This window comes from Chelonoidis abingdonii, chromosome 5, assembly GCF_003597395.2.
Source record: "Chelonoidis abingdonii isolate Lonesome George chromosome 5, CheloAbing_2.0, whole genome shotgun sequence".
NCBI lineage: Eukaryota > Metazoa > Chordata > Testudines > Testudinidae > Chelonoidis > Chelonoidis abingdonii.
In genome coordinates, this window is record NC_133773.1 from 67,606,146 (window position 1) to 67,625,160 (window position 19,015).

The 19,015-nt window shown below is 37.8% G+C and overlaps 1 protein-coding gene across 1 annotated transcript in view; it reads right to left on the reverse strand.

Annotated features, from left to right (window-relative positions):
- Positions 1-19,015, reverse strand: part of FSTL5 (follistatin like 5) — a 525,582-nt gene that overhangs the window by 398,612 nt on the left and 107,955 nt on the right. Inside the window, exon 3 of the mRNA XM_032787223.2 lies at positions 2,851-3,099. Coding sequence (XP_032643114.1) covers positions 2,851-3,099 — 249 coding nt within the window. The remainder of the gene's footprint in view (positions 1-2,850; positions 3,100-19,015) is intronic.

Below are 19,015 nucleotides of genomic sequence, written 5' to 3' on the forward strand. Positions count from 1 at the left end.
TCTATGTAGCTGTGTTCCTTATAAAAGGGGTCATTCTCAATTATGTTGTTTTAGGATTTATATTCAGTTTCTGTCTGAAGCTTTAAATTTAAACCTCAAGCAAGTACATTTTGTTTTCTAACAGACTGACCCTATGTCAGGGTTGGAAAAAATTGTGCTTGTTAGAAACAACTATATGGATTAGATCAGTTATAAAGTTATAGGAAAATGGTGAAGTAAATGCCTGTCTAGTCTGAAAAGTGAATGACTAAGCAAGACACAGAAATTGAAATATTTATATTAAAGCATCATTTCAAATGCATCTATGATACCAATGGCAATGCCCTGTTGTATTGGATCTTGAATGGATACAATTTAAAAAAGTTATTTCCTACTTAAAAAAATAATAAATCTCTATGAGTAAACCCTATCTGTGATAACACAGGAGTGCTTAGCTGTTTTCTGCATTTAGTTCAAAATAATTAAATGTGATTTATTATCAGTGGTAGATTAAGACCAGATCCTCTGTGCTTGAGGATCTAGGCTCTGTCACTGCAGAGGACCTGCCCAGCTAAGGGCAGCTGATGGTTATGGAATTCTTCTCTAAAGACACCATCTATTCAGGATCTGACTGTTCGTTCTTGTCCTTCCATGCAAGAAAACTTCCTTAGCTATTAAGTTTTTGTCTACTGGATGAGTCAAGTGCATTGCCCTACTGAGCACATCCTGGAAATTCTGTAAGATGATATGGTCAGTGAAGCAGAACTACTACAGGTGGAAGAAATCCCTTTCTCTCTCTTATTCCACAAAAGTATGTGAAAGGTGAATGGGAATCCAGCCCCCATAACTTCAGCCTTTCAGAAATGATGCATTCTCCCTACAAGATCTTCCTTTCTGCATTCTCTCTCTGAATTGGCTGCTGTATAACATAACTTCCTGCACCCTGCTTCTTGTTATAATGGTGGTAACAGAGGCACTTGAAAGTGACTGTACTATGTGGTGGTGGGCTGCAGAGTGGGAAAATGTTCAATGAGTTTAAAAACAAATTCAGAAAACAAAACAGGCCACCCTTTAAATTAATTAAAAGAGAGCTATGTCTACAATTTCAACTGTTCTTGAACTGCAATGCAACCGTTTAATATCTAGAGGTTATATAATGCCATTCATGTGCAAAAGTTCCTACTTAAATAAAAAAAAAAGAACATGATATGCCCCAATGAAATTAACAAAAACAGGTAATGGAAAAACAATGTTTGTCAAACTGCCACCAATCTCACCTGTGCAACCTCAATGAAGTCAGAATTCACTCAAGTCTTGTGGAGCTAAGCCAACAAAAGTTCAGTAAAACTTCTGACAGCATTTGCCCTAGAATTCCCTGTAGACCTTCTAAAATAGACTGTAGGTATAATGTTCTGCATGTAAGAAACACCATTGCAATGGCTGGACTGGTTACCACATTCAAAACTAGCTGAAACTTCTAAGTGATCTTCAAGGATACCACATGGAGGGCACATAGGAATAATTCATCTGGAGGTGACAAAGCATGGATAATTGGTCCGTAAGTCCAAGAGATCATAGTCTCCTTTTTTAAAAGTTAGAAAGCAACATTTTCCCCAGGAAGATAAAAAAAAAACATGATGTAGAGCAGCTTTTTATATTGTACATGATGCAGTGTGCTGTACTCATTTTAGCCATTACATGCTTGTCACCACAAAGAAGCTAAAGTTATTGGGGCAATTTCAGTTATTTAATACATCTTTCTACATCTGTAAAGTTAGTGGAAAACATAGGAGTGAAAATTGTAACATGTAATATTTGCATAAATTTATACCATACTGCAAGTAATTCACTGATTTAAAATATATTCACACTTTCTCTTAAAAATCTTGGAGTCTCTTTCTATGACATACAATTATTATTTTATTTAAATGAGTCTAGATGTTGCCTAGTTATATTGTTTTATGTTAATGGCACTCAATTTTCTGAGTTTTTAGTGAACATCTTCATGTAGTGGTTATTTTCATATTCGTTGCTGGATCACTGAGCAGTTCACACATACCTATACAAGGCAAGTATTTATAAACATAACTTATAACAAAAATGTTAATAAAATAAAGTCAGTTGCAAAAAGACCACAAAGTCATTCAACCTAATCAGGCCATTCAGAGTGCCTCACTTGAAAAAGAAGCTTTTCTTGAAAAGCCATCTGCTCCTCTCTGCTTTAAACAAGAAAAAGCCACACAATGCAGAATTCAGAAAAAAAATACATTAAAATACTTCCATCATTTACATCAGTACATACAAACATTGTTTAATCAAAGACTGTATTGGTGGTTTTCTAGGAGCCTCAAAGCTGCACTTCAGTTGCATAAAATGGAGCAGGCTCTGATGACTCTCATCTTTAATATGATAGATGTTGCTGCTGCCAACTGCCATCTCTCAGCATTCGGTGTGGCCTCCAATTTACAAGCAACTCTGCACAGGGGGACTCCTGCACCCACATGGAACCCCATGCAAGTCTTTGATTGTATTTTGGCATCACTGCCATGAATTTATACTGAATGTTGAGACTACCACCCCATATTAATGATGAAAGTGGTCATCGGCTACATTTGTATAGCTAGCTCTTTGGGTATATTGGTCCCAGAGCCACACTTTGACTTACCCAGGTTTATACAAACTGTTTTCAGAGGATATTGAGTAAAATGAAAAAAACAGCTGCAAGAAATCTCTAGAGTGAGATACTTGTCAAATCAACTTTTTGCATCACTTCTTCATGATACACTCTGTGCAATCTCACTGGTGCTTTAATTGAATTGCTTCAAAATATGCACCTGATAAGAGTATTCCAGACTTTGTCCAACCACTTACCTTTGAAGAAGCAGTCTTCATTGTGAACGATGGTAACCTTTTGTTTTTTCAAGCAGGCAGCTCTGTGCACTTCACAATGGTTTTTATAGAATTCTCCATCAGAACCACACACAGGCTTGTAGTGCGATTTGCAGTGTTCCAGGCATGCACATTCAGCTTGGCCAATCTCTCTGTTAACAACACAGTGCCTACCTAAACCACAGTATTTATTTTCACAAGATCCAAAGGGGCCATCCTGATCAACTCGCCCTGAGGAAAAGAAAAAAAAAAAAGGTTATGAATTTACATGTAATCATCTGACAACCAGGACAATATATAGCACCTGGCCTGCAGGTTTTCTTTGAAAATAGAAATCGGAGCCCTGAGAACCTAATATAAATTGTTAAATACCTTAGTAGAAAGAATTGTCTTGTTATGTGCATGGGTGAGAATTGTGACATGAAAAAGCATAGTTCTGCAATCCACTGAGTAGGTTACTCTATAAGGGTTACTACAAATGGGGAGCTGTTTTACTTTAAATCCCCTGATTTTATCAAGTCAGTATCCTCTGAATATTTTAAGGCTGTTTGCATACTTTGCATAAGAAGTGAGAACCCAGTTACAATGCAATGTCCTACTGGGAGAATACCTGCAGCCAAATAGGATGTTTAAGGTTTCTGAAAGAGGCAGACTTTAGAATACCAGTGTTTAGAAAATTGGGAAATGTAATCTCTGGCTGATGAAGAAACAATGATATACCATAGCATAAGAAGAGTTAATGACAATATACTGCAGATAGTCTGCAGTTCTTTTGTTAAGTAAATTGTAACCATAAGACCAATTAGCAATACTTCTAAATTCCACTACTGTTCCCACTATAATTTCAAGAAGCTTGAAAATAATGTATTTCTCCCATGCCCTATAGGAATTATTTGTTGTATGCACTTACTTTATTTAAATATTCTGCATTTAAGCCAACCCTCAGCCAACTGCAATTGTGGGTCCTCATTTTCTTTTTTTTTAAACTCTGAGCCTCAGTAGAATATTTTAACACTGTAACTTCCAACTCAATAACCCAATTTTGGAGGAGCTGACTTTACTTTTGTGTGTGGAAATTTCATTTTAAATGGCAGCTGTGAACCAAATTGGGGGATGAAGAGTAATGTTTGTTCTTAAAAGTACTGATATTTAAAAAAAGGAATTCACCATTTAAAAAAATCAAAACACTCTATTCTCACTAGTTCTTTCCCCTTCTCTCACCTACCTTCCTATTAAGAAAAATAACCACCTCTCCCACCAAATTAGGAAAGCCACTTCCTTCCCCTCATTCGCTCTCTGCTTCTTTCTCAACCCATTTCTCTGGTCTCTCTTCCTCATTTGCTCCTCTCTTCCCCCCACTTCTCTTCTGTATTCCTTACTGCTCACATACTCTGTCCCAATTATCCTGCTCTGATTTTCTCTTCCTGTTTTGTATGCTGTCATCTGTTCCCTTCTCTCCCATTTGCTTCTCTAGTGCATACATAATGTCCAACCTTGAAAACAACAAAAAGGGATCTTCACCAAGCATTCTCAAAACTATGATATCTGCATGAGGAAATAAGGAAACCAATCAACAGAGCCAGACGTATACCCAGAAGCCTCCTGCTGCAAGACAAGCCCAAGAAAGAAACCAACAGAACTCCACTGGCCATCACCTACAGTTCTCAACTTAAACCTTTCCAACACATCATCTGTGATCTAAAACCCAACCTGGACAATGATCCCTTGCTTTCACAGACCTTAGGAGGCAGGCAGTCCTTGCCCACAGACAACCCACCAACCTTAAGCATATTCTCATCAGCAACCACTCATCACACCATAGTAACTCTAACTCAGGAACCAATTCATGCAACAAACCTCGATGCCAACTCTGCCCACATATTTACAGCAGCGACACCATCACAGGACCTAACAGATCAGCCACAACATCACCGGTTCATTCACCTGCACATCCACCAATGTAATATACGCCATCATATGCCAACAATGCCCTCTGCTCTGTACATCGGCCAAACTGGACAGTCCCTACATAAAAGGATAAATGGACACAAGTCAGATATTAGGACTGTAATATACCAAAACCTGTAGGAGAACACTTCAACTTCCCTGAACGCACAACAGCAGATTTAAAGGTAGCCATCCTACAGCAAAAAAACATCAGGACCAGACTTCAAAGAGAAACTGCTGAGCTTCAGTTCATTTGCAAATTTGACACCACCAGCTCAGGATTAAACAAAGACTGTGAATGGCTTGCCAACTACAAAAGCAATTTCTCCTCCCTTGGTGTTCACACCTCAACTGCTGGAAGAGGACTTCATCCTCCCTGATTGAACTAACCTCGTTATCTCTAGACTGATTCTTGCCTGCATATTTATACCTGCCTGTGGAAATTTCCATTACATGCATCTGACAAAGTGCGTATTCACCCATAACAGCTTATGCTCCAATACATCTGTTAGTCTATAAGGTGACACAGGACTCTTTGTTGCTTTTTACAGATCCAGACTAACATGGCTACCCCTCTGATACTTGCAACCTTGAAAATAGTATCTCTACTCCACATATGTGAGACCCACATTGATCATTCAAAGTATTTAGAAAATCAGACCTTCAAAACAATTTTATTAATATGCTGGCAAATTAGCCAAAAAGTGCTAAATAGAGCAGAAAAGGACTGCAAGACTGAAAGGTTTTGGTGCAGGCTTTACTGTGGTATCTGTTGGGCAATCGTTTTATAAAATAACAATATTCCTCTGTTGTCTACAGAACAAGGCCTTTATTTTTCTGCTCCATTACTACCTATGCTGACGGTTTACATACTTATGTCAGGTAGTGAGCATGAGAGCCCACTTTACTCTTTACAAGGCCTGCAAAGAGCAGTGGAAGGGGTGAATGCTTTTCCTCACACAGAAAATAACCTGATAAATCGCAGCTATGGATCCCACACAAGGGAAGAGTAGCAGCCTAATATGTCAAGTAGGCTTCAAGCTGAGTATCAGTGATGTGAAAAAAAAGCACCTGGATACAGTGCGCATTTACAGTACAACATCAAATCTAGTATTCCTAAAACTAGCAATTCAGACAAACTCGTTGCATTAGAAAATTAGCCATTTTTAGGTGCTAATGATCTGTTTTACACCACATGCAAACGTACAGATTCTAAGTAGCTTCAATACAATTAAACAAAATGTAATTAATCCATACAAGCATCCTTTTGGATCTCATATTATGTAAATGAATGGTGAGAACATGGCCTTTCTGACTGTAATTATCCATGACTAATATAAAACATAGTTCAGACTGAGATTAAATCAATTTAATCTGATTATCATGACTAGGTATATATTCAGTTGTCATTATGCACTAAATGAATTGCAATCAGGAGCAACCAATAACTTTGCACAATTTACTCTTTTTAAAAGATATATTTTCACTCTAAATCATGCCAACTCTTACAAGTCTTCTTTTTAAAATAAATCTACTACAAGACTTCATATCACTGGAATGGTTTACTATATAGATATAAAAATCCCACAAACAATTGTATCAAAAAGGCTGATAGGAAAAATAACCCATACAAAAACAAAAACATAACTGCCATGTAGACTATACAATATTCACTAACATCAATAATAATAAATGCAATAAAACACCTCTCTTTATTGGAATAACCCAGTGTGGGGTTCTGAAATTCCATCAGGCTCCCCCTACAGATGTTTTTTAGCAGTTTTTTAGAGTTTGCTTTTCACTCCAGAATGAAGAAGACGTTAGATCCCAAAGTGCTACATGCTCCAAACTCTTTCCTGGCTCTCTGCCCCTTTGTAACTCTTTTCCAGCCGCTCTCCAGATTCATGCTGGACTCTGCTGCCAGCCAATATCCCCAGTGGTCTCATAGGGAGAGGAAAAAAGAGGAGTGTCAAAGGCAATATTGCCTCAGATAGCATAAAATTGTGGTTCTACTATGAAAATTGAGAACTTCGTACTCAACATATATGCCCCCTGAGTGCATTCAGTCTCATGCTGACTTCAATGACTAAAATATGTTTTTATTACTTTTTACAATCACCTTGTTAGTTCTATAGAATGAATACAGATAAGACTTGGGTTCTTTCCTTTCCTGTGTATCAACACAATTGGGTTTTTAAGTTTCAATAAACTGCATCTCTGCCAAACACTTGAAGGAAATTGGTTTATACAGGTGTCACCGCGGGAATAACACATAAGCAATGGGAAAATTAAGACACAGTTTGGCCTAAAGTATTTTATTACTGGTGATGATTCATTAGAAGGAAAAAAACCCAGCCAGCCTGACTGTGAGACTTCAGGCTTAGTTCATAGGATTGGCAATTAGGAAATTTGCTCATAAACTGAACACATGTTAATTAGTTAATATTAAGAAAAAATAACCATGGTTATCCATTAAACCATTCTAGACAGCTGCATTTCAGAAGAGAACCACACTAATTTAGGTGGAGATTTACCATAGGGCAGGGTAATGACACATAGAGATAACACAACCCATTGGCCCCACTGTCTCCTACATGTGTCTGCCCCCTTCCCAACTTCACATATGGATCCCTAGAGATCCCCTACAGAGGGGTTTCTGCAGGGACAGCGGAAGGGTTGTGAAGTAATGCCCTGGGTACAGTTCCCATTAAGGATCTGCTAGTTTGTTTGGTTTTTTCCAAGCAACTTTTGCCCCAAAAGCAATTCTTTAAATTGATTTTGCTATACATTGAGAACTTAAAAGGTACAAAATACTTGCAACTTATCCACATATTTTACCCATATTAATGGGGAAATACCTTTTATATTTAGTTTTTAAATTACCCAGTATGATGAGTCCCTCCGAATAAAAGTTATCCCCTAGTATTTTCTATAGCTTTATTTTTCTTCTCCACTTGGAGCCTCACAAACACAATATATCTCCCAACCAGTTGGTCAGTTCCATTATCCAAACAATGATCTCCCCACCCCCACTTTTAACAATGTTGCTTCCTTTTCCTTAAAAAAAAACACTTTAAAAGATGTTCCAAAAATATTTCAAAATAGGGCAGCATTAAATGCATATGATAGTATCACATTAAAATTAGGCAAATTTTTAAAATGGGAAATTGGTCTTGTTACAGTGAATGGGGAAGGTCCAAACAATATAAAGTCATTTACCTAAAGTAAATGCAATGAAAGCACCTGCATTTTCATTTTGGAGGCCATATATGTAAGAGCATGTAACCATGGAAATTAGCATTGATGCGATAGATTCTTTTGCTGCATTATGTTATACTTATTTGGGGGTACAACTTAAGTTTGCATGTGCTCTTTAATGTGTGATACTTCTAATATATCTCTACATTCCATTGGTATTCAACATACATGGGAGGAACTCACTAACCAGACTGGTTTTGATGGGTACAATTTTCAAAAACACCTAAGTAACTTTGAAGGTTTGGTGCTTATGAAAATTTTACCCAATGTGCCAAGAAATTACTACTATGGGTACGCATTAGATATTACCTGATACAAGTTCATGGAAATCCAAATTCCTCATATAACCACTAACCTAAAAAAAAGTAACATTTTTCAGAATTTGAGACTACTTTATGGACTAGGTCGTGAACACACATTACAAAATTATGAGACTCCCTCCCATGAAGGGATAGAATTCTTGTAGTGTGAAGCCAAAGTCTATAAATCATTATCATTTCTGTTTTCTGAATTAGAAGATAAAGATCAGAGACTGACAATTGTTCTGAATTATTGAAGTACGTGTGGAGACTTAACAAGGTATAGTTCAGCATACTGCTGTGCAAGTAGAGACTGAAGTGAGACTTCACTTGGGATTTGATTTTAGTAATGTAATTGACTCTGATACCTGAAAGCAAAAGGCCAACTAAATAGCTTCTTCAGGACAAAGGAAAATAATATATATAATGCATATCTGATATCCATTATATGCCAGAAGTAACATTCATACACAGAATTAAACAAACAAGCTCTCTCTCCTAATGGAAGACTGCATTATTAATTTGCAGAGAAGACCTTTTTATCAACTCTTTGCTTTATACTACTAACCATAATTATTCTAATATACAGAATGGAACAATACTCATTAACTTGAACAGGGTGAGGATTTCACCCACAGTCTTGATCTGGAATTCATTTGTTATTGAATGGCCACAATATATTTAAAAGGAGTATAGGAAATAGCTTTGTAGGTTTTAATTTGAATTTAAAAGATGACAGCATATTTTCTAATGACCTTCATAAAGAGAGTAACAGTGCACATTATTTTAAGCTTATGTATCATACAGTAGTACGTTCTGAAGTATAACACTTCACAGATTTGTTTTTAAAAAGAAGGCCATTGACTTGTGCTTACTGGTCACATATGACAAAAAATGAAAGAAAAAGAATCCCACAATATGAGGCTCACAATAACTCAACTCTAAATCTACACTAAAGTATGTCCCAAAGCCTGAAAATGTAAACAAACTTATAGGTACTAAGAAGCAATAGGAAAATAAAAAAAATGAAAAAAATATTTTTTTAAAATTGTGATACATAAAATAAATAAGAATTGTGGTACAATAAACGTGTGAGTTAAGGTCATCTATAGAAATAAAAACTTGAACCTGAGCACTGAAGACAATGTGAGCCTTACTGTGTTCAGGATCAAACCCAATAAAGAGTAAAAGGTGCAAGGCTCTCACAACCTTCTTAGAACATTCTTTTCCTGAGAACATCAAAAGAAAAGGGAAAACCAGTATATCAGTAAGTGCTATGTCTGAATAATACATTGAGAGGAGAGAGGAAAGTGGTAAGAAATACTATTTTAAAGAATTACTGAGCCAATTGTTCCCCCAGATGCATACTTACATCTCTCTCATCGAATCCAGTGAAACACACATGTGCAGCAGAGAGAAGAATTAGATAAGAGCCCAGATGTTTTGAATTGCCTAAGTAAGGGGCATTTTTAGTGGCAGATGAAAACACTGACATTCTGATATCAAGAGCTGATAATTTACTGTATATCAGACCCAAATCTGATGGTAAAGAGATATTCATAGTGATCAATGACCCTTCCGTCTATCTATCTATAGTATTACCCTGCTATCACAGTAAACCTCCTAAATATGCATATTGGGTGGGGGGAGGAAATGTATCTGTTAATTAGGCAACTGGTTAGCTTTTAACTAGGTCATTTATCTATTTACCATTTTGTGGATAACTTCTGCTAGATAAAATATCCTCTCCTCACACCTACCACACACAGATTTCTAAATTATGTCAGAGTCCAGTTTAAACCCAGAACGACAACTAAAGTATTAGGGGGTGAAATTTCATCATTAATCCAGTTAATTCACCTAGGTAGCATAGCACAGTGGAATTTTAATATCATGCATCATTTGAAAAGATTCCCTGCAACACTTAGGCCTGGTCTACACTACGCGTTTAAATCGATTTAAAGAGCGTTAAATCGATTTAACGCTGTACCCGTCCACACTACAACGCCCTTTATATCGATATAAAGGGCTCTTTAAATCGATTTCTGTACTCCACCCCGACGAGAGGAGTAGCGCTAAATTCGATATTAACATATCGGATTACGGTTAGTGTGGACGGAAATCGACGTTATTGCGCTTCGGCGTCGACCCACAGTGCACCACTGACCGCTCTGGAACAGCATCTGAACCGGATGCAGCGGGCAGGTAACAGGAAAAGCCCGCGAACTTTTGAATTACATTTCCTGTTTGCCCAGGTGGACTCTGATCAGCACGGGTGGCAATGCAGTCTCAAATCCAAAAAGAGCTCCAGATGGACCGTGCGGGAGATACTAGATCTGATCGCTGTAGGGGAGACAATCTGTTGTATCAGAGCTCCGTTACAGAACACAAAATGCCAAAGCGTTTGAAAAAAAATCTCCAGGATACACAGCGCTGCGTGACCAGCGTAAACGGGAAGACCAGAGACTCAAATGGACGCTCATGGATGGAGGGTACTGAGGACTCCACTATCCACAGTCCACACAGTCCTCTGAAAAGGTATTTGCATTCTTGGCTGAGCTCACAATGTCTGTAGTTCAAATACAGTGTCTGGCGTGTTCAGGAATAGCTCCTCAGTTTCTCCCCCCCACACCACCACATGAAAGAAAAGGGAAGAAATCATTTCTTGACTACTTTCAATGTCACCTATGTGTACTGAATGCGCGTAAGACTCGATGCTGCAGCAGTGAAACAGTATCTGTCCTCTCCTCTCCCCTCCCGGTGGTAGCGGTGCAATAGACTAGTAACCGTCTCATGAATATCTAACATTTGACATCGAGGCCAACATTGCTGGTTACTCCCAGTAGATAGGACAGACGGCTAATAACCAGCTTCATCATAGCAACTGGGGGCTTCAGCCCCTCCCTTTCCTGTGTAAAGAAAAGATCTGGACTGCCTGGACTGTCATAGCAGCAGCATGCTGGCTCCTCTTCCCAACACCGCTTAATGTCCTGCCTGGACTATCATCGCGCCGGGAGGCTGCGTCCCCCTCATTTTATGTCACTAAACACTCAGTGTTTATTATTCCTGCATTCTTATACTTATGACACAATGGGCAGGACATGCACGTATCCCAAGAGGTGGGGAGGAGGGAAGCAACGGGTGGGTTTGTTGCAGAGTAACCCCTGTGAATACTGACATGGAGCAGCTGTGCTCTGATACACTGGTCCTCATACACTTGCCTCTTATTCTAGGCAGGATCTGACCCTATTTTGAGAACCATAAGGAGGGATTGACTCAGTCCCAAGCGAGTCATCCAATTTTGCTTTTGCATTGCGCCCCCGGCCAATTTCAGCCAGGGGCACTCATGATAGCAGCGGACAGTACAGAGGAGGAGAGATAACCGTCATCTCATTGCCAGTTTTTCTCCGGCAGAGATGGTACAGAACGACCGTAACCAACTCTGCTATCATTACAAAGCAAGTAATGCTGTGTGTAGCGCTGGAGTATCACCTCTCTCTCCGCGGCATCCAGTACACATACGGTGCTGGGAAAAAAAAAAGCTGAACGGGTTCCACGGTTGCCGTGCTATGGCGTCTGCCAGGGCAATCCAGGGAAAAAACGCGCGAAGGTTGTCAGCTGATGTTTTCCCAGAGGAAGGAATGACTGACGACTTTACCCAGAACCACCCGTGACAATAATGATTCAACCAGAATTCCAAGGGCAGGGGACTGCGGAACTATGGGATAGCTACGAAGAGCTACCACACATTCAACGCTTCAGAAATCGACGTTAGCCTCGAGTCATGGACGCACAACGCCGAATTACTGTGCATAGTGTGGCCGCATGAAATCGAATTTATAATATCAGTTTTATAAAACCGATTTTAGCTAATTCGATATTATCCCATAGTGTAGACGTGGCCTTAGGCACAATAAACCAGCCGACAGCCTTAGCTACACTGGCGCTTTACAGCGCTGCAACTTTCTCACTCAGGGGTGTGAAAAAACACCCCCCCTGAGCGCAGCAAGTTACAGTGCTACAAAACGCCAGTGTAAACAGTGCCCCAGCCCTGGGAGCGTGGCTCCCAGCGCTGCAAGCTAATCCCCAGGAGGAGGAGGAGTACCTGCAGCACTGGGAGAGCTCTCTCCCAGCACTGGCGCCACGACCACACTCGCACTTCAAAGCGCTGCCGTGGGAGCGCTCCAGTGGCAGCGCTTTGGAGTTTCGAGTGTAGCCAAGCCCGAAGACTCTTGAGGCTAAATTCTGCTCTCAGTTACAATTATAGTAATTGTACTGGTGTAACTGAGTGAATACGTTGACTGCAGAATGAAAGTAGCCCCCAAAATTTGAATTTGATGGGCTAACTGCATTCTCTACTCAGACAGGTAGATGTGTCACTGTATTGGTATTTCTAAAGTAAAGTTGGGTCAGTTACAAGCCTCTAACGGACCTAAGCTTTAATATTCCCGAAAGAGACACCATTCTTAAAAGAGCGGGAGGTTAAAGCATTGCATATCAATGTCTTATTAAAAGTGTAGCTTATGTTCACATTTCATAAACACAATTTCATGTAATTGCTGGACTAAACAACCCACATGAGACTCCACAGCTGTCTGGTCAATAGTCTTCTCTGCCTTCATGTGACCTATAAATTCTCAGTTATAAATAAGTTATATTATGTAGATTTTGGACACTCCCCAACAGACTGTGAATCCATAAAAAATTAATACAACACACTAGAACATACATAAAAGTTCACATCAGAAACAGATATAATATTGATAATAGTCTTTATTTAACAAGCTATTCAAGTGCAATTCATTTTAACTTCCTCATAGAAGTTAGTTTCACACAACACAGTCAAATAGGAATTGCTTTTAAAGATTTGAGTAAGTTTACAGGATAAACCACAGAAACAGAATACTGCAAATTAATGTTCTGCACTAGCAAGTAATCTCCACTGATCCTGAAATGCAGTAGGTTCACCCCATGTTCCCATAATTTCCAAGAGTTGGCATGATTTAGAGTGAACATATATCATTTAGGAAGAGTAAATTATGCAAAGTTATTGGTTGCTCCTGATTGCAATTCATTTAGTGTATAATGACAGCTGAATGTATACCTAGTCAGATTGAATTGATTTAATCTCAGGCTGAACTATGCTTCACATCAGTCATGGATAATTACAGTCAGAAAGGCCACGTTCTCACCATTCATTTGAAACAACCAGCTGAGAAGACTTACAGAAAGAGAACCACTGTGCTCATATGTAAATGTAGACTGATGTCCTTCAAGTAGTTTCAAGACAATAATTAATTAAATGATATTATATTCTTGATTGCACCTAATATTTGTGTTCCTTCATATTTTGTCTTAAAAATGTTTATTTTTCAATTATGTTAAACCTGTGATTAGCAACAGATGTCTAAAGCTAAGTGAGAAGTGACCTCACCAGAGTTGCCTCACCAGAGATACAGGAACCACTGGTATTCAAATAAGTGGAGTGCTTTTCAGTAGCAGCACAGCATGCAAGCCTTCAGTCTGCCAACTTTGCTTTACCCAGTGTCACCAAGTAGCAGAAGGAAACATGTATCACAATCATTACAGGTTTGAAAAAAGTCATACTGTGAACAACATTTACCTGAAATGTCACTTAAAAATCTCAGAGGCCTGGATCAGTTATACCACACAATACTACCTATATAATACATTCAGTACACAAAATTAAGAATAGATTAGCTAGAATTAAAGTCAATAGTTTAAACTTTGGCAAAACTCTGAATGAAATCATTGGGATTTTCATCTTAGCGGAGATTTAATAAAAACAAATTAGTAAGGACTTTACAATTTGGTCTTAGTAGTAGTAATTACTATGGTATCTAAAAAATCAGAGGTGTACTAATTTTTCTTGAATGTTGACTTTAAATGACAAGCATGGATTCTTACATAGGGCCCACTGCATATTTAGTATATGCATACAACTCCCATTTGGATTAAATAAGTGCACACATCAAAAGGGAGTATAATCAGGATTTTAGACTCTTCCACTGAATCAGCATCAGTCATAAGGCAGGTCATTCAGTCTCTCTCTGCTATATTTCAACTTATTGTAACATTATATTAATATTATATTAGTAAGGTATAAAACTGATGTTTTAAATTTCTTTGAGTCCTCTCTTCCTAGTGGAACAGTTTGCAGCTGCTTTCAAACGAAGTCCCCTTGAGCGCCTGTTAGCAGAAATGACAGTGTACAGTGAAGTATTCATCTGACGAAGTGGGTATTCACCCACGAAAGCTCATGATCCAAAACGTCTGTTAGTCTATAAGTTGCCACAGGAATCTCTGCTGAGTGTACAGTGAACTGCATAATCTGGTTGAAAGTTATAAACAAAATACAGCACTATAACTTTGCAGAAAAAAATAAGAACTCAGTACACGTGAGACTGTTGGTCTGGTGCTGTCACATTTCAGGCATCATGAAAGTGGAGAAGGAGAAAAAAAATGAAACAAAGAGTCAAGAGGGTAAGAAAAATATAGAGTAATTTCTAAGCCGTACTTACAATTCCAGAGTCAATAGAATTTTGAAAGAAAATATTATTTTTACCAATACAAGAGCAGAGTTGATATATACTGTTTCTACTTCAAACTAATGGAAGGATGATCTTAAAAATGCTAGGAGACATGAAACGTTCTGTCATCTCTCCATTACCTAGTTGGAGCAAAAGTAGTCTCATGAAAAACAATCTTTTGGGAATATTGAAAAGGGCAAGAGAGTCCCGTGAAATCACTATAGTAACATGATCCTGAAAGAGCAGCAACATGCATTTGCACACTTTGTAAGCTTATTGATTGCTTCCATCATTTCTAACGAGCACAGAGTAGAAAAGAATCTTTCCAATAAATTCAGTCTGCATCATCATCAATAGAAGTACATCATTCTGCCTGGAAAGGCCTATAGATATTACCAGAAGACTACTTGCCCAAATAAGAAGCTGGAAACCTGCTGGAAGCAACTCTGACAAAAATTAATTACTATTCACTTCCTACATTTCTCATTGTCAAGCAAACACTCAGAAGCTGCTCCTAGTTGCATGAGGACAGACTGAAGAATCCTGCTTAAGGGAGTCAAGTCTGTGGATAATGAGTACTTTGACACTAGTTTATCTCTATAAGTTAATTTCAGGTTATCACAAATCCATAACGTGATTGTGTATGTGCTTCCATCAATTATTCATTTTATTACAGAAGTATATTAATGTTGTTCACACATCATGCAAAAATGAATGCAAAGGAGCCATATGACTCCTTAACTGGTATTTCTAGATGTTTATTAAAAGAGCTGCAGAATTAGAAATCTTATTTCTATAATGTATGTTTCCCTGTTCACTGAACTTAAATGTGTATGGTCTTTTTAATTCTGGGGAAAAAAACTGAGTGCCCCACAAATTCCCAGCTGAAATAAAACAAACTTTTCAATCTATTGTTTATTGTTCAATATAGAATCTTGTTTCTTAGAGCCAAGCTCTTGATGAGAAGAAGAAAGGGGAAAAAAAATGAGTTGAGAATCACTCAGCAGAACTGACCTACTTTGAATTTTTCATAACAAGAGCATATACTCCCCAAAGACACCTAACTCAAACAAAAAACTTTGACATCAATAGCATGCTCATGTGAGTCTTGATTTCTGGATAAAGACCCTTCAAACCTAAATGTCATTTCTAAAGGTACCATCAATGGCATTTCTGAAAATGATGTTTCAGAAGCAGAAAGATAGAATCTTCAAAGGGTTGGTTCTTCTAAAAATGGCTATTGCCCCTATGACAAGCAATGGAACATGCAACACTGATTTTTGTAGGTACTGGAATCTTCATGGCTCAGCACTGCAAAATTACTTGTCAAAACAGTTAAGAATCCATAAGATGCACAACACGTGTCTGTTTTCTATCTATAGTCTATACATTTCAGCAGATACTGATCCTTTCAGCATAGAAAATCTAGAATTTTCTCTGATGGACTCAATTGTTGTGAAACTTCTATACTCATTAACAACTGTGATGAGCAGACCTCACTAAGACAGAGAACATAAAAAGATTTTCCCCCTCTCTATTTGGCATGAATACTGATTAAAATGAAATGTAGCTGGCAGGATAAAGCATGAGAAATATTTAATTTTGATGTATGGTAGAGACTGCATATTTGCAAGGACACTGCTTTTTTAAAAACCATACAATAGAAGAAGTTCACATAAAGAAAGGTCTATAAAAAATAAAAGCTATATTTTCTGTGTTCTAAATGCTACCTGTAAAATATTGTAGAGAAGCCCATTGAAATGAGTGTATGCAAAAGGAATAAACTATTTCTAAGGACAATGTCCTTTATTAACTGTAACAAGATGACCCAAATAACAGAACTACTGAAGATGATGTTTTCCATTTACTAATAACAACACACTGTATCTGATAATACAATGAGGTTTTCATAAATATATACTTGATGAAGAATGTTACAGAATACATTAGATATGAAATCACATTAACTAATGTTAAGTATATAAGAATGACCAACACTCTCGGTTAGAAACCTTACACAGTAGAGACAAATATTTCTATTCCCTTTATCATTGTGTTCAATATGTCATAGACGCTTAAAGCATAAATCAAATGAGACCCATGTCCTTCATGCTGAAAGATGAACCCTTTTAAGAAAGTGCTTTGTATGGTAAATGCCAGGGGAAAGTATTTTAGATTACAGTAGAAAGGATAATTCATGTTCCAGTAACTGGACCTACACATTCTGTATTCTAGGTGAACATTTATGGAAGTAAAGAAAAACTGGTACTAATGCAAAACTATTGAAAAGAAATAATCCTGTGGTTTTACTTAAAACTTACTGTGCCAGAACAACAGATCTTAGATCTTGGCTTGCATGAAACATTTTTGTTTTTGTTTTTTTTAAAAAAGCACTATAATTAAAAAAAATTGCTTCATACATTTTGCACTACGAATAACCATTTGCACAATAGGAAGCAATGTCACTAAATTTCACATGGATCCCACTGAGTGGAAAGTTTCTACAGCTTCAGTCACTCCATTTTTCACATTCCAACTATGCATTATTAATCTCTTTTGACAAAGATAGATTTTTTTTACGCAATTTTTAAGGTTAAAATTAAATGGCAGAAATTACAATGTAGACTATTTCTTCTAAGCTTCCTTACTACTGGAGGAGGTCTCTTCTTTTCCCAACAGTTCGAAAGCCAGTAAAGAGACCTAAACAGGATATGTGTGTCCTTATTAATTCAATTTAACTTACTTCAAAATGTCAATATGTTAATGTTTTCCAGAAGGTATGTATTTCTGTCGGACTGTAGTTTTATGCTTACTTATGAAGAATAAAATTAAGTGACTATAGCCATATTCATTTAATTACCAAAGCAAAAAGTGCCAAAAACTTTGTTATGGCATGTTTTTTTCAGTCTGCCCTGGAGATCTTTATTGCATTGTATCCTTTGGGTGGCTGGGGGGTGATCCTATGCTTCTGTACAGAGGGGATATAGAGGCCTTGAGGTTATTGTTGTGGGAGTTTGGATTCCTTGATCCCTGTGGCAGGCTAGATCCTCCATGATCTGGTAGGAGGTAGAGACAGGAAAAAAAATCTGAAAGATTGTGAAAACATACTTATTTCTCAAGAGTTTGGGATGTCAGTGGACAAGGGTCCTTTGTTCTTCAGATCTTGGTGATTAATGTAAATTTGGTAATAGATAACACTCCAAAATTATTCATGATTTCATAAGGGATGAGATCTCCAGCATTGCATGGATATTCAAAACCTGATTAGAGGACAGTGCTGAACTGGTGTTGGCATATTTGTCTCCAGCAAGGTATTCAGTGCATCATGAACCAACGGGTGATTGGGGAGGAGGTGGAATAACCATACTGCTAGTCATGCCTTAGATGTAGATGATCTCCTGCTCCATATCTAAATCTGAACTACTGTGTTCGTCTTCTATATAAACCATGGGATAGGGTGAAGGTGGGACTAGTTTTAAAGTACCTATCACCCTAGTCCAATGCAAAGACACTGGGTTCAGTTAAGCTTCTCATTATCATGGTATTGACAATCACCAAAAGGTAATTGTGTTTGGTGAATTCAATATCTGTGGAGAAGATGAATTTTCTAAGTCAGCTCAGGATTTCATGGCCATTCTGACTATTATCAAGTACGGCTTGCAGTAGGGTTCTATTTTTTCAAAATTTATATGGGGTTTGCAGGATTAGTATTCCATTCCATTCTCAGTTCTGAATCATTCCCCTAGCCAATTAGGTCTTTTTTCATCTGAGGCACTGATTGGGAAATTGTACACTTCCTCGAGTAGGTGCCATCTCTTTCCTTTGTAAAGCAACATGGTGCTATGTAAATAACAGTAATAATAATTAGAGGTGATGCAGATGATGCCTACAACAAAGGTTGTCTGACTCTTTCCAGTATAAACCTCTGTTTTCAGTAATTCATAGCTTTGGCAACCTTGCAAAATGGTCCAGCCACTTCTCAGAATGAGATTAGGGAAAATAGAGAGACAAATAGGGTGAGGTAATATCTTGTATTGGATCAACTTCTGGACCAACAACAGGATATTGTCTCTCTAATATCCTGGTACCAAT